Below are 17542 nucleotides of genomic sequence, written 5' to 3'. Positions count from 1 at the left end.
AAAATATCTCTTGTCTTGTTCAGGTTTTGTTAGTAATACTTATAAGTACATGAAATTATAACATTTATGTTTACCTGGTTCTGTGATTTGAATCTTCATCCTCTCCAAAATTCATGTCGAAGTTTAACTGCCATTATAACAGTTTTAAGAGGTAAGAGTTTTAAGAGGTGATTAGGCCATAAGGGCTCTGGCTTAATGAATGAATTAATGCTGTCATCATGGGAGTGGGTGTGTTAGAAAGGGATGTGTTTCAAAGAAGGAAACTACAGGCACTGGGATCTGTCTGAGGGTGGAGAGTTGGAGGAGGGAGAGGAGCAGAAAAGATAACTGTTGAGTACTGGGCTTAATACCAGGGTGATGTAATAATCTGTACAACATTAAGAGATTCTCGTGCTCTGGGTGCTTCAGGGGAGGATCAGAGAGAAATACCTTCAGCCCTGAGCAGCTCAATCAGGGTGGGACTGGATGGGCTGGACACTCAAGTGGGGTGTTCCCAGGCTCAGGGTCACTGTCTGACCTGTCGGCAGCCCTGTTACGGGTCATTGAGCAGCTCGTATTCCACCTCTCTGACCGGCCTGTGAAGTGCACAGCCTCCAGAAAGTATGCTCTGAGCAGGAACCACTGCAGACCCCCAACTCACACACCGGAGCCCCCAGAAGGGATTTCATGATTGTCCTAATGTTGCCCCACATAGAACTAAAAAGAGACTGTGACGCGAGTATACCTATATAACAAACCATCACGTTTCCCTAAACCTAAAATAAAAAAGGAAGTGGTGTGTTTTCCCTCTCTTCTCTCTCTTTCTCTCTGCCTCTCTCTAACTCTCCTGCCGTCTCCCTTCTGCCATGGGATAATACAGCAAGAAGGCTGGCCCTTGAAAGAGGCTGGCACCTTAATATTGGACTTCTCAGCCTCCATAACTGTGAGCCTGTGAATTTCTGTTCATTATAAATCACCCAGTCTCAAGTATTTTGTTATAGTAGCACAAATGGACTTAGACAGAAGATTGTTAACAAGAAGTGGCAATTGTGCCGTAACAAACACCTGACAACACAGAGACAGCTTTGAAACTGGGAAATGGGTAGAGGCTGAAAGAGTTTGGAGAAGCTGACTGGAAACAGCCTGCATTGCCATGAAAGGAGCATTAAGAGCAATTCTGGTGAGGTGTCAGAGGAAGAAAGGGACTGTAGAGAAAGTCTGAATCTTCCTAGAGGGTACTGAGTGGTTGTTGATCAGAATTTTGGCAGAAATAAGGACAGTCAAGGCAATTCTGATAAGGTCTCAAGTTGAAATGAGAGAATAGGTACAAGACACTTGAGTAAAGGCCACTTTGTTAAAGTGGCAAAGACCTTGGCTGAATTGTGTACATCCCAAGTGCTTTGTGAAAGGCAGAATATAAGAAGAATGAACTAGAATATCTGGTAAAATAAATATCTAAGCGGCAAAGTATTCAGGCTGCTGTGTGGCTTTTCATAACTGCGTATACTAAATTTTGAGAAGACAGAAATTATTTAAACACAAAATTGTATAATGGAAAGGAAAACACAGCTTAGGGCTCTGAAGGACTCTCAGCCTGGCCGTGTGATCGAGGATGAAAGCGCACTTTCAGGAGGAAACCAATGGTACAGCCAACTCACCTTTTGATAAGGAGGTTCGTGTGGATAGAAGGAAGCCAGAGGCTGTTGTCAGCGACCCCCAAGGCACTTCAGAGATTATTGGTGACACTCTTCCCATCACAGGTTCAGACTGCCAGGTCCTTCCTGGAGGAAGGACATATGTCAAAAGACAGGCTTACAACACCCTCCAGACTTTGGGGCGCACTGCCCAGGGCTGCCTCAAGTCTCTGCTTCCCACTTCCAGTGCTCCTTAGCTGTCCCAGCTGTGGCTCAAACAGACCAGGTACGGCTTGGCCCACTGCAGAAGGTTACATGCCATAAACCCTAGGAGCATCCATGTGGTGCTGATTCTGCAGATGCACAGGATGCAAGAGCTGTGAGGGCATGGGTGCCTCCAAGCAGATTTCAAAGGATGTCACAGGCAGAGACTTACCACAGGAATGATGTCATTGCCGAGAGCCCCCACATGGGCAATGCCTAGGAGAACTGTGGGAACAGGGCTGCTGCAGAGTCCCCACTCGGCCTAATGGAGCTATGGGGGCAAGACCTCCTCCAAGACCCCAGAACTGTAGCGCCACCAGCATGCAACACCAGCCTAGGTGATCTGCAGGTACAAGACTCCAACCCAACAGAGCTGCTTTTGTGGTTGAGTCCTGTAAAGCCATAGGGCTAAAGCTCCCCAAGGCCTTGTGTGCCCAACCACCACCACAATGTGTTCCAAAAAATGGCATATGAAGTCAAAGGTTATTCTGAAGTCTTAGATTTACTATTGTTCACTCCACCGGGTTTTGAACTTCTTTGAGATCAATTACCCCTTTCTTCTTTCCTATTTCTCCCTTTTGGAATTGGAATGTCTATCCTACACCTTCCTGTTCCACCATTGTATTTTGGAAGCACGTAACTCATTTCATTTCATAGGCTCACCGATGGAGAGGAATTTGCCTCAGGATGAATCATGCCTTTTGAGTCTTGCTCATAGCTAGTTTTTATGACACTCTGGACTTTGAACTCTTGAGTTGATACAGGAATGAGCTAAGACTTTGGGGGCTACTGAGGTACAATGAATGTCTTTTGTATATGAGAACAACATAAATTTTTTGGAGACAAGGATCAGAATTCTATGGTTTGAATATCTGTCCCCTCCAAAACTCATGATGAAATTTTAATTGCCATGGTATTAAGATGTTGAACTTCTATGAGGTGATTAGGTCACGAGGGTTCTGCCTTCATGAACAGATTAATGCCCTTATTTACAGGAGTGAATTCCTTATAAAGAGTGAGTTTGTCCCCTTTCTCTCTCTTTTTGCTATTCACTTTCCACCATGGGGTGACACATTGGCCCTCAACAGATGCCAAAGCCTTGGTATTGGACTTAACCTCCAGAACTATGAGCCAATATATTTATGTTCATTATAAATTCCTCAGTCTCAGGTATTCTGTCACAGAAATGTAAAGGGCACTAAGGCACTTGGTCATTGTCTATCTCTCCCCAACTAGACAATGAACCCCACACAATTCCGGAGACCTACAGTAATGACTATATCTTAAGCATTCAATACTTATTTATTGAATGAGTCCATGAGTAAATAACAAAATTAGAAATCAGAAAGGAAAATTTATTCCAAGCACAAAGGAAACTAAAGGAATTGTAAGGGAATATTATGTTCAGCCATCTGATAATAAGAAAACTCAAATAAAATCAAAATTTTTTCCTGGGAAAAGATAAATTAGCAGTACTAACTGAAATATAGGTTTAAAAAAGTATTCATGTTTGGCTGGCCATAGAAAAATAGATCCATCTGTGTGTATGTGTGTGTGTATACATATATACATATATATGGCCAGCCAAACATACATATATAATTGCATATTTTATATTATTAATTAGAAAAATATGATTACAGAGTTAACAGCAAGCAATTCTATAGGGCTTATACTTGAGACAAATTACTTGAGACAAATAAGGTAATTTCATCTTCAGCTTTAGCAAGCTATGCCATATTTTTTTCCAAATGATTATATTATCCCCCAGCAGAGATGTGGGGGATAATGTAATTCTAAAATATACCTAAAGCTGAAGATGAGAATTTCTATTGTGCTACATCCTTACCAACAGCTGATATGTTTATACTTTCCATTTTTGCCAAGTTGAAGAATTTTGAATGTTATATCATTGTGGTTTTAATTTGCATTTTTCTGATACCTAACAAGGTTGAGCATTTTCCATACGTTCAATGACTTTTGATATTTCTTTGAAATAATATAGCTTCAATTTTTCTATTAGAATATTTGTATTCTTGGTTTTTAGGTTTACTTACATGTCCTAAATACTAATCTTTGCTGGTTATATCTGTTGGAAATGTCTTTTCCCTATTGTGGCTTGTCTATTCACTTCCTGCATGATTTTTGATGAACATAAGGTCTTAATTTTAATGTGCCTGAATTTATTAATCTTTCTATTTCTGTAATGTACTTTTTGGGTCTTATTTAAGAAATATATCCCCACCCTGGAAATCATAAAGTCATTCTCTTAAACATGTTCTTCTTAAATTTTTAAATCTTGCTTTTCACATTAATGTCCTTAATCTACTTAAAGTTGTTTTGTGTGTAGTATAATTTGTGAATCCAGTCTCATTAACCAATGTCGAATGGATGATCATTCATTACATATTGTGTTTCCATCTATAAAATAGTCTGTTTTTGTTTCCCTTTTTTTATATAATTGGTGCACTGTTTCTATCTCTCTACCAATACTACATTGTCTTAATTATCAAAGATTCATTAAAAATCTTAATTTCTTAGAAGTCAAGCACCCCCACCTAGCACTATCTCTTGAAGAAAATCATGGCTATTTTTGTTCCTTTCCTCATAATGTAAATGTTACTACTAGCTCATCAATTTCCATGAGAAATTAAGTTAGGAGTTTGATTCAAATGTCAAATCTGTGGATTAATGTGTAGTGGATTAATATCTGTATAAATATTAAGCATCCTTGTCCATGAAAATGGTATATCACTCCATTTATTTAGATTTTCTTTTCCAGTACAATTTTATAATTTTCTTTATAAAGTTATTATGCAATTTATTGTAAAATTTATTTCTATGTAACTTTCTTCACTTGTTTTACAAAAACGTATGTACCAATTACTATGAGCTAGGTACTTCTCTAAGCATTTTGTATACACTAACTTTTCTCACAAATATTAGGTAGGTATAGATATTGTCCTATTGTCCCCTTTTCAGATGAAGACACTGAAGCAAAGAAAGGAGAAATAATTTGACTAATGTCACATAAATAGAATGAGAGGGACTTTGAACCTGAATTCATGTCATTAACCACTATACATTCATTTCAACTTAATTTCACAAAGGAGAAACAAAATCCTTTATGGATGATCAAATGCTGAGGGATTTTGTTATCACCAGGCCTGTCCTGCAAGAGCTCCTGAAGGAAGCTCTAAATCGAGAAAAGAAAAACTCATACCAGCCACTGCAAAATCACATCAAAATACAAAGATCAATGACACTATGAAGAAACTGCATCAACTACTTTGCAAAATAACCAGTAGCATCATGATGACAGGATCAAACTCACACCTAACAACATTAACCTTAAATGTAAATGGGCAAATGCCCCAATTAAAAGACACAGATGGGCAAATTGGATAAAGATTCAAGACCCATCAGTGTGCTGTATTCAGGAGACCCAACTCACATGCAAAGACACACATAGGCTCAAAATAAAAGGATAAAGAAATATTTACCAAGCAAATGGAAAGAAAAAAAAAAGCAGGGCTTGCCATCCCACTGTCTGACAAAACAGACAATAAACCAACAAAGATCAAAAAAGACAAAGAAGGGCATTATATAATGGTAAAGGAATCAATGCAACAAGAAGAGCCAACTATCCTAAATATATATGTACCCAATACAGGAGCACCCAGATTCATAAAACAAGATCTCAGAAACATATAAAGAGCAGACTCCCACACAATAATGGTGGAGACTTTAACATCCCACTGTCAATATTAGATCAACAAGACAGAAAATTAACAAGGATATTCAGGATCTGAACTCAGCTCTGGATCAAGTGGACCTAATAGACATCTACAGAATTCTCCACCTCAAATCAATAGAATATACATTCTTCTCAGTGCTACATGGCACTTATTCTACAATTGGCAATGTAATTGGAAGTAAAACACTCCTCAGCAAATGCAAAAGAACAGAAATCATAACAGTCTCTCAGACCACAGTGCAATCAAATTAGAACTCAGGATTAAGAAACATACTCAAAACTGCACAACTACATGGAAACTAAACAACCTGCTCCTGAATGACTACTGGATAAATAATGAAATGAAGGCAGAAATAAAGATGTTCTTCAAAACCAATGAGAACAAAGACACAATGTACCAGAATCTCTGGGACACATTTAAAGCAGTGTGTAGAGGGAAATTTATAGCACTAAATGCCCATCAGAGAACTGGGGAAAGATATAAAATCAACACCCTAATGTCACCATTAAAAGAACTAAAGGAGCAAGATCAAACAAATTCAAAAGCTCGCAGAAGGCAAAAAATAACTAACATCGAAGCAGAACTGAAGGAGACACACACAAAAAAAAAACCTTCAAAAAAATCAATAAATTCAGGAGCTGGTTTTCCGAAAAGATCAACAAAATAGATAGACTGCTAGCCAGACTAATAAAAAAGAAAAGAGAGAAGATTCAAATAGATGCAATAAAAAATGATAAAGAGGATATCACTACTGATCCCACAGAAATACAAACTACCATCAGAGATTACTACCTCTATGCAAATAAACCAGTAAATCTAGAAGAAATTGATAAATTTCTGGACACTTACACCCTCCCAAGACTAAACCAGGAAGATAAATTCCTGAATTCAACCAATAACAAGGTCTGAAGTTGAGGCAGCAATTAATGGCCTACAAACCAGACAAAGTCCAGGACCAGATGGGTTCACAGCCAAATTCTACCAAAGGTACAAAGAGGAGCTGGTACCATTCCTTCTGAAACTATTCCAAACAATACAAAAAGAGGGAATCCTCCCTAACTCATTTTATGAGGCCAACATCATCCTGAAACCAAAACCTGGCAGAGACGCAACTAAAAAAGAATACTTCAGGTCAATATGCATGATGAACATCGATGCAAAAATCTTCAATAAAATACTGGAAAAACAAATCCAACAGCACATCAAAGCCTTATCCATCACAATCATGTCAGCTTCATCCCAGGGATGCAAGGCTGATTCAACATCCACAAATCTATAAATGTAATCCATCACATAAATAGAACCAAAGACAAAAACCATATGATTATCTCAATAGATGCAGAGAAGGCCTTCGACAAAATTCAACAGCTCTTTATGCTAAAAACTCTAAATAAACTAGGTATCAATGGATCATATCTCAAAATAAAAAGAGCTATTTATGACAAACCCACAGCCAATATCATACTAAATGGGCAAAAGCTGGAAGCATTCCATTTGAAAACTGGCACAAGACAAGGATGCCTCTCTCACCACTCCTATTCAACGTATTATTGGAAGTTCTGGCTAGCACCATCAGGCAAGAGAAAGAAATAAAGGGTATTTGAATAGGAAGAGAGAATGTAAAATTGTCCGTGTTTGTAGATGGCATGGTTGTATATTTAGAAAACCCCATCATCTCAGCCCCAAATCTCCTTAAGCTGATAAGCAACTTCAGCAAACTCTCAGGATACAAAAGTCAATGTGCAAAAATTACAAGCATTCCTATACACCAATAATAGACAAACAGAGAGCCAAATCATGAGGGAACTCCCATTCCCAATTGCTACAAAGAGAATAAAATACCTAGGAATACAGCTAACAAATGATGTAAAGGACCTCTTCAAGGAGAACTACAAACCAGTGCTCAACGAAATAAGAGAGGACACAAACAGATGGAGAACCATTCCATGATCATGGTTAGGAAGAATCAATATTGTGAAAATGGCCATACTGCCCAAAGTAATTTATAGATTCAATGCTATCCCCATCAAACTACTGAGGACTTTCTTCACATAATTGGAAAAAAAAAAAAACCTTAAACTTCATATAGAACCAAAAAAAAAGCTCACATAGCCAAGACAATCCTAAGTGAAAAAAACAAAGCTGGAGGCATCATGCTACCTGACTTCAAACTATATTACAAGGCTACTGTAATCAAAACAGCATGGTACTGGTACCAAGACAGAGATATAGACCAATGGAACAGAGGAGAGGCCTCAGAAAGAAGGCCACACACAACTACAACCATCTGATCTTTGACAAACTTGACAAAAACAAGCAATGCAGAAAAGATTCCCTATTTAATAAATGGTGTTGGGAAAACTGAATAGCCATGTGCAGAAAGTTGAAACTGGATTCCTCCCTTACACCTTATACAAAAATTAATTCTAGATGGATTCAAGATTTAAACATGAGGCCTAACACAATAAAAACTCTAGAATAAAACCTGGCAATATCATTCAGGACATAGGCATGGGCAAGGACTTCATGACTAAAACACCAAAAGCAATGGCAGCAAAAGCCAAAATAGACATATGAAATCTAATTAAACTTAAGAGCTTCTGCACAGCAAAATAAACTATCAATAGAATGAACTGGCCACCAACAGAATGGGAAAAAATTTTTGCACTTTACCCATCAGACAAAGGGCTAATACCCAGAATCTACAGAGAACTTAAACAAATTTACAATTTAAAAAAAAAACAACCCCATCAAAAAGTGGGCAAAGGATATGAAGACACTTCTCAAAAAAAGACATGTATGCAGCCAACAAACATATGAAAAAAAGTTCATCATCACTGGTCATTAGAGAAATGCAAATCAAAACCACATTAAGATACCACCTCATGCCAGTTAGAATGGTGATCACTAAAAAATCAGGAGACAACAGATGCTGGAGAAATAAGAATGCTTTTACACTATTGGTGGGAGTATAAATTAATTCAACCATCGTGGAAGACACCGTGGCAATTCATCAAGGATCTAGAAATACCATTTGACCAGCAATCCCATTACTGGGTATATACCCAAAGGATTATAAATCATTCTATTATAAAGACATATGCACACATATGTTCATTGTGGCACTGTTCACAGTGGCAAAGACTTGGAACCAACCCAAATGCCCATTAATGATAGACTGGACAAAGAAAATGTGGCACATATACACCATGGAATACTATGCAGCCATAAAAAGATGAGTCCATGTCATTTGCAGAGACACGGATGAAACTGGAAACCAGAATTCTCAGCAAACTGACACAAGAACAGAAAACCAAACGCTGCATGTTCTCACTCATAAGTGAGGGTTGAACAATGAGAACACATGGATGCAGGGAGGGGAAATTCACACACCGGGGCCTGGGGGTTGGGGAGCTAAGAGGAGGAATAGCAGGGGGTGGGGGGATCGGGGAGAGATAGCATTAGGAGAAACACCTAATGTAGATGACAGGGCTATGGATGCGGCAAACCACCACCATGGCACGTATATACCTATGTAACAAACCTGCACGATCTGCACATGTACCCGAGAACTTAAAGTATAATAAATAAATTTTCTAAAAAATTAGTAATAATAATTTATAATGCTATTTTCATGTATAAAAAGATGAATCACTTTTGTATATGAATATTATATCCAGCATGTTTGCTATAGCTTATTAATTTAATGATTTCATTGAACATTTTGTGGCATTTAGCATATAGACAATGATATACCTATGAATAATTATATTCCTAATTATTTCACTTTAATCTTATTCCTCCTTTTTATTTTTTTAATTGACAAAATTGTATATTTATTTAAGGTGTAAAACCCATGATGTTTTAATAAATGTATGTATTATGATATGACTAAATCAAGCTAATTAATCTCACATCTTTTTTGATGGCGAGGAAATTTGAAATCGACTCTCTAAGCAATTTTCAAGCATATAATACATTGTTGTTTGCTATAATCACCATGTTGCACAATAGAATTCTCACTTATTCCTCCTGTCTAATTGAAATTCTACATTCCTTAACCAACATCTTCCCTGTTTCCCACTCTCCAGCCCCTGGTAACCACCATTCGGCTCTCTGCTTCTGTGAGTTCAACTCTTAGATTCCACATGTAAGTGAGACCTTGTAATATTTGTCTTTCTATGCCTGGTTTATTTCACCTAGTATAATGTTATCCAATTTTAGCCTTGCTGCAAATAATAGGATTTCTATCTTTTTTAAGGTTGAATATTCTGCTGTGCATATATATCACATTTTTTATTCATGTATTTGTTGATGGACATTTAAGCTATTTCCACATCTTAGCTATGGATAATAATGCTGCAGTGAACATGGGAGTTCAGATCCCTCTTCAACATATGTATTTCATTTCCTTTGGATATATATCCAGAAGTATAATGGCTCGACCATATGGTAGTTCTGTTTTTAACATTTTGAGGAACCTCCATACTGCTTTCCAAAATGACTGTATTAATTTATATTCCCACCAACAGTTTACAAGGGTTTTCTCCACACATCCTCAACAACACTTTTTATCTCATATTTTTTATAAACCATCCAAGCAGACGTGAGGTAAATATCTCACCCTGGCTTTAACTTGCATTCCCTGATGATCAATGATACTGAGCATTTTTTTTTAGTAGACCCATTGGCCATTTGTATGCTATCTTTTCAGAAATGTCTTTTCAGGTCCTTCACTCAATTTTTTTTAATTAGATCACTTGTTTTCTTGCTATTGAATTCTTTCAGTTCCTTTTATATTTTTATATTAACTCCTTATCAGATGTATGGTTCACAGATATTTTCTCCCATTCTGCAGGTCGTTTCCTTACTCTGTTGATTTTGCCTCTGCTGTGCAGAAGCTTTTTAGCTTGATAATCCCAATTGTTTATTTTTGCTTTTGTTGCCTGTGTTTTGGGGGCCATATCAAAAAGCAATGGGAACAAAATGCCAAAGGCAAGAAGCTTTTCCCATTTCCTGTAGATTTCAGAGTGGGATTGTCCAGTATGCTAGCCACTAACTATTCAAATTTGTGACCATTTGAAGTTAAACAGAAGTGTTACTCTTTCAAGTCTCACATTTAGGATTTTTATCCATTTTGAGTTGATTTTGTTATATGAATTGGTTTTCCAGTCTTACTGAGAAACTCTCAAAGATTTTATGTAAGATTAGAATTTTCAACTCTGAGTATTCAAACTGGCATATAAAACTGAGCCTGGTGATTTTCTTAAGGACAGTTTTTTTAAGCTAAGGATTCATGTTTTTCATAAACATAGGATGATTCAGGCTTACTATTTCTTCTTGAATCAGTTTTGGCAATTTATATTTCTACTTCAGAAAGAAAAGATTCCAGATTGATTGTCATGAAGTTGTTCAATATATTCTGTTTTATTATCTTTCAAATCTCAATTCTATTTGTGATTGTACCCTCTTTCACTTTTGGCATTGGTTTGATTGGTTTGTTATGCTGTCTCTCAGTTTTATTGAACTTTTTGAATGTAAGGATTGGTTGTTTTTTTCCCTTTATCCCCTCCTTCCACTCAAAACCAAAAACCAAGATAGGCAAGTGTCTTTCCCAACTCTGTTACTCAAGAATCATGGTCAGTCAACTTTTTCTATAGAGGGCCAGACAGTACATTTTTTTTGTCTCTGTGGTCCATATGGCTGCAACTATTCAACTCTGCCCTTGTTTACAAAAGCAACTACAGATAATATGATAAGGAAAGGCATGGCTGTGTTTCCGTGGAACTCTACAAAATTGGGCTGCATTTGGCTTACGGGCTATAGTTTGCACATCCCAGCTCTAGATTTCAGAGCCTATAAAAAGCCCAGTTCCAGATCCCTCCCTCAAGAGAAGATATTAACTGCCTGTCCTCCACCCTATTCCCAGGACAAAAACTTAATGACACTTGATTATCTTTCCAGTTTCACTTACTGTTTCCAGCTTTGAACCTCTTCATCACTTCCAGACTTTTGGGACATTCTTTATTTTCACATATGATTAGCCACACATTTTTGAAGATTTATTTTAAATATTCTATCCAGCACTGTTAGATGTTCTGCACTGGTTTGGTTTTTCTGGCTATCTAGTCAGTCATATTGCCAAAAATGGAAATACACTGGATTTTGCCATAGTGCACCTTTTTCTCTTCCTTCCTTCTTTTCCTTCTTTGTTTCTTCCTCTTCTTCCTCCTTCTTTATTTCTGCCTTTCCTAAAAAGTATTGGGTGAGGTAGAAGTCTGACTGTTGTGACTAAATGGGAAGCTTCCGTCATCAGGGAAACACTAGGAATAATATCACAGCAGGCATCTGATGACGATTCTGACCTGACTAACAATTCAACACCTCACTTCGAACACATTCTTGAACCACAGTTCCTGATTTGCATTGAAAATTGAATCATAAATGATTATTTCTAGCAAGTCTATTTCTGAGAGTCGGTCCCTGGATGAATTAATTGGTCCCTTCCAGGGAAGCACTGGTTGAACAGGGTTTAACGGAGGACAATGTGAAACAACGTTTTCTATTACCCAGAGAGTGAATACTTATGACTGTGGGAGGAATAACAGAAAAAGCAAATGGTAGCAATGCTGGGGAAAAAAATAGCACCTTTTCCCAGTGGGACTAAGGCTGGGATATTGCTGAGCCTGCAGTATCTGGACAAGCAGCAAGAGCTGGGAGGAGACAGTGGAGCAGTGGAAGATCCGAAGCTAAGAGACCCAAGGTGGGCTGGCAAGCGATCTCACAGCTGGGAAAGTCTTGCAGGCCCCAGACAAGGAGACCCTACTTTCCTTCTCTATTTGATTTGGAAACTTTTGTGAAGGGTGATAGCTGTTTGAAGAGATGGGAGAAACCAACCCTTTAATTAAATTCTAGAGGTTTAAGGTTTATTATGGTTTGTGTTGATAAAAACTCTTTATAACTTATACCTAGAGTACTCAAACTCAGAGAGACAGAAAGTAGAATGGTGGTTACTAAGGGCTGGGGACAGGAATCAGTGTTTAATGGGGAGTCAGTGTTTAATGGGGAGTCAGTGTTTAATGAGGACAGAGTTTCTGTCTGAGATGATGAAAAAGTTCTGGAGATAGGTGCTGGTGAGGTTGTACAATAATGTGAAAGTACAAACTTTACATTATATACCTCTTACCACAATAAAAAAAAATCTTTTAAAATATGAACAAAAAACTCTTTATAATCTCTTTCAAGTGAGGAATTACCAAGTGCTCAACAGGATGCTTAGAATGGGAGACAGGTGTGAGGGGTAATGCCAGACACACGACCAGCTTTGTGCACTTAGATTGCTGTTATTTAATTGAGTGTCTACTTTCTCTGCCAGCTCCTGGACTAAGCAGTTTACATGTACTCTTTCTAATCCCAAGAAAGAGAAAGAAAGAAAAACAGGAGCCTGCAAGGCTAGAGGTGCATCATGTTTGCCAGGCATGTCCAGATTTTTACTTAAATTGGAACTGGCACAAAAGCATAAAATCTGGCAAAAGAAGACTAAGCAGATGCATGTGAAATGACCACAGTCAAACAGCCTCTACTGGCATGGCTGTGGGACATTGTTGGCACTTGTCAATCGTAGGGACTGGCCAGGAGACTGCGGGCTGCTGCACTGTCCTAAGGCCAGTCAGGACAAGGCCAGTCCCCAGTTTGTTTCACTGTGAGGTGGCTGCGCTGTCAGAGCCCAGACGCGGTCACCAGACTCCCAGACATGGATTCAGCTCCACATCGTGTCACCCTGGGTAAAGGATGTACCTCTCTGCGTGCCTGGGTTTGTCACCTGGCAGCATGGATGCTCAAGAACTGACCCTTCAGGACTGCAGCAAATGAACAGAAGCTGGGGGAGCACAAGGGCTGGTGCTGTGCGGAGCTCTGGTGCAGAAGGCGCTCACCAGGGATGCTTAGAGCCGGGGTCTGTGGGCCGCGGGCTGGGGCTGGGTCACAGGCGCTGGGTGGAGAGAGTGAGAAGACACAGTGAGGATGTCCTCCTTAGATGCTCTCCAAAGGCCTTCCTCCCCTTGGTTGGGACGATCCCCTAGAAAGGCAGTCCCGAGACCTCTCCAGGACTCAGCCTCAGGCAACTGGGAGGAGCGCGAGCCCAGGAGGTCTCTGGAGGGACTCGGGGTTGGGGGTACTAGGGGGACCTCGGGAGGGCTACGAGTGGGGATGGGAGGTACGGAGGCGGGGAGGGGGCCTCGGGAGGGCCGCAGGTGGTGAGGAGAAGATGGGAAAAGGGAGAAGTGGGGAGGAGGCCTCGGGAAGGCCGCAGGTGGGAGGGGGAAGAAGGGGGGAGGGGGCCTCGGGTGGGCCGCAGGTGGGAACGGGGGAGAAGGTGGGAAGGGGGAGAAGGGGGTGGGGGCCTCGGGAGAGACTGGAGCCCGCTGAAGGCAGGCGCTGCGCTGAGGCGATGACCCAGGCCCGGGGCGCGTCTCCCGGGGCTCCTTTCTAGGCCCTCGGAAGCTCGGTGTTGGTTCCTTTGTACCCACATCACACTTAACTGTATTTCTTCTTCTCTTCTTTCCTCCTCCCGCAGCTCTAAGCGTCCTACAGCTTGCATGGGAGGCAACAGGGACCTCCTTTTGCACTGTCTGCGGGGACCCCAGTTCCAGCCCCGAGGGGACCAGGGGACGCTGCGCTGTGGGGAAAGCCCGGGTGACAGGAGAAGGCGGGCTCCTGGAGGACGTGCTGGGATGCGCTGCAGTGGCTGCTGAGAAAGGTGCCGAGGACGCAGCCCGCCCCTTCCCCAGAGCTGCGAGGGAGCCCCGCGGGGAGGACGGACAGGGTCTGGAGGGAGGAACAGGGGAGCCTGGGTCTCAGGGCTGTGGGAAGAAGAGACCTCAGGGTGGTGAACGCCCCCAGCCTGCCCTCCCTGCTCACTGCGGAGTCGCGCACCCACCCTGCTCCGGGCCTCCCCTCAGCCCTGGGCCTCCAGGCAGTTTCCTTTCTGTCCAGTAGATTCTGTGCAACTTCATTTATTCAGAATCTGGATCAACAAATCAACACTCAGGGAGGAAAGGGGTGTTTGGAGGGTTGGGCGGGTAGAGAGGTGTCCAAGCAAGCTCCCACCTGAGGGCCCCCTGAAAGGGGGGTTTCCAGCTCGGCCACACCTTCCTTTTTTTTTCTTTTTTCTTTTTTCTTTTTTTGAGAAATATAAACAAAGAACTTGAACTGTTTTGAAATAACTATTGGTAGCTGGACTGTGTTCTCTTGACCACAGCATTGCTCTGGGACTGAACCGCGTGGGTCTCTGCTCTTCCTAAGTGTTACATAAGAATAGCGAACCCATGAGGTCAGCTTCTAAACCAGTGTCTTCCCATAACCTCCTGGACCACGTCCCAAGCAAGGCCGAGACGAGTTCAAGGTCCCACTCTCCCGGGACACACCTCACTGTCTAGTTGGCAGGAGGTGATGAATGTCGCCCAGTAATTGAGGGTTGTCCGTGCTTGTGTAGAAAAGCCAAGCACAGGTCCATATTCTAGAGGACTGCTTGTGGCAGGCAGGCCATCAGAGGCAAACCGAAACACAAGAACAGAAAATGAAATAAGCACATGTTCTCACTCATAGGCGGGTGATGAACAGTGAGAACACATGGACACAGGGAGGGGAGCACTACACACTGGGGTCTGTTGGGGGAAATAGGGGCGGGACAGCGGGTGGGGGGAGAGCTGGGGAGGGATAGCATGGGGAGAAATGCCAGATGTGGGTGAAGGGGAGGAAGACAGCAAATCACACTGCCATGTGTGTACCTATGCAACTATCTTGCATGTCCTGCACATGTACCCCAAAACTTAAAATGCAATAAAAAGGGGAAAAAAAATAAAAGAAAAGGAGTGCTTCAAAGCCAATGGAGCAGAACAGACTGGTGAAAAATAGATTAACAATAGCGTTTGGAGCAAAGCTTAAGCATAGTGCTTGCCTGAGAGGACTTGCTGCCCTTTAAAATTGCCAGTGGGACCAGGTATCAAGGCTCACACCTGTAATTTTAGCACGTTGAGAGGTTGGAGTGGGCAGATCACTTGAGTCCAGGAGTTCTAGACCAGCCTGGGCAACATGGCAAAACTCTGTCACTTCTAAAAATACAATGATGAGCCAGGCATGGTGGTGCTTACTTATAAGCCCAGCTACTTGGAAGCTGAGGCATGAAAATTGCTAGAACTTGGGAGGCAGAGGTTGCAGTGAGCCGAGATCATGCCACAGCACTCCAGTCTGGATGACAGAGTAGGACTCACAAAAATAAAATAAAATAAATAAAATTGCCAGTTAGTGGGACTGTAGACAAGGCAAAGATGTTCCATCTTGGTTCCACAGTTCCCACCAAAAGTAAGGCAATTACGAAAATCCACTTTTGCATACCTAGGGGCAATTGCCCAGATATTCGGAATCATATATCTGGTTAATTTGAGTTTTTGCATAGAAAGCAGGTATACATAGCCAAATTTGATTAGGAAGTACACTTTAAATCTCACATTAACCTTAACTCTTTCATAGTCTGAAGAGACCTTATTCACAGTGATATGAGGACCAGACATTTTAAATAAAATCATGGGAATAATGTTCTTTGTTTAAGTCACAATTGCACTAAGCCAGCAGTCCCCAACCTTTTTGGCACGGAAGACATGGAAGACAATTTTTCCATGGGCAAGGAATATAGATCAGGATAAAACAGTTCCACCTCAGATCATCAAGCATTAGTTAGATTCTCATAAGGAACATGCAACCTAGATTCCTCAAATGTGCAGTTCACAGTTGGGTTCGTGCTCCTATGAGAATCTAATGCCACTACTGATTGACAGGAAGCGGAGCTCAGGTGGCAATGCTCGCTCGCCTGACACTCACCTCGTGCTGTGCATCCCAGTTCCTAACAGGCTGCAGAGCAGTAGGGTTGCAGACCCCTCCTCTAAGTAGTACAAAATTGCTTACCAAATACAGCAAAATATGCCAGTCATTCTCACTGTGTGCTATAACTTCCTTATCATAAAAGATAGAGTTAGTAAACAAAATTATAAAAAGAATATGTAATATAATGTAAAATATCCAAATAATCATGGCTCTTTCCTTATGACTTTCTAAAATGTAATATTTTTCTTGGGAAACATCACAACTTGTAAGTGTGGCAAAAACTCACTAGAAACAGCATTCTGAGTGCTCAGGTGAGAGCATTGTTAAAACCCCCTGAGAGGGTACATTTAATATTCTGCAGTAAGGCCTCTCTACTCCCATCATTTCCCCTACACAGCACTATGAGGTCATGTCAGCATAGTCAGAAGGAAACAAAACTATTAAAAATATCCTCCAAAACTGAAAAGATGCCAACAAATCACACAAGGACTTAATAACCACAGTATTTACAACGGAAAATAATGCTTCTGCCAGAAACTCTGTTTTTACTAGCCAGGGTTTTCTCGTGTTTAATTTTATATACAAGCTCTTTGCCTGGATTTATGATTAAATTATTTTCTTTTTAACTCCCCTTTGTTACCTTGCTTTTATCAATACTGATGATTTGAATTCTACAGCAATGCAAACAAAAGTAAAAACCAACTTCTTTACACAGTGCTGGTTAGGCCCAGCTCTAATCACTGAACCAACTGTAAGAGACAGATACTATTGTGCTGCTCTGTATCCACAAAAGAGCTGAAGCACACAGAGGCAGAGTAACTGCCAGAGGTCTCACAGTTGCTAAGTGGCAGAGCTGGGAGTTGAACTCTGGGAAGGCTGACTCCAGAGCCTATGTTTCTACCACTTTTCTAAGCTGTCCTATTATAGCATTTCTAGATCTCTCAGAACAGCAACCCAGTGATGTTAGCCCAAACTCATCAATTTTGCAAGTTACAGGATCTGTCTGCTCCTTAAACAATCCTTTCT

At 40.7% G+C, this 17542-nt stretch overlaps 1 protein-coding gene and 1 long non-coding RNA gene across 2 annotated transcripts in view; one reads left to right on the top strand and one right to left on the bottom strand.

Annotated features, from left to right (window-relative positions):
* The window catches only part of LOC108594082 (uncharacterized), a 114613-nt gene that overhangs the window by 51266 nt on the left and 45805 nt on the right, over positions 1–17542 (bottom strand). Inside the window, exon 5 of the long non-coding RNA XR_013524361.1 lies at positions 1638–1760. This is a non-coding gene — a long non-coding RNA (uncharacterized LOC108594082). The remainder of the gene's footprint in view (positions 1–1637; positions 1761–17542) is intronic.
* Positions 13389–14678, top strand: LOC118142829 (uncharacterized protein encoded by LINC02881). The gene is given in 5 exon segments (XM_078344111.1): positions 13389–13419; positions 13644–13890; positions 14211–14237; positions 14239–14345; positions 14348–14678. Coding segments are annotated over 5 exon segments (453 nt in total). The 3' UTR covers positions 14389–14678.

This window comes from Callithrix jacchus, chromosome 12 (genome assembly GCF_049354715.1).
Source record: "Callithrix jacchus isolate 240 chromosome 12, calJac240_pri, whole genome shotgun sequence".
Lineage (NCBI taxonomy): Eukaryota > Metazoa > Chordata > Mammalia > Primates > Cebidae > Callithrix > Callithrix jacchus.
Note: the sequence above shows the minus strand (reverse complement) of the source record. Positions and strands in the feature narration are given on the sequence as shown.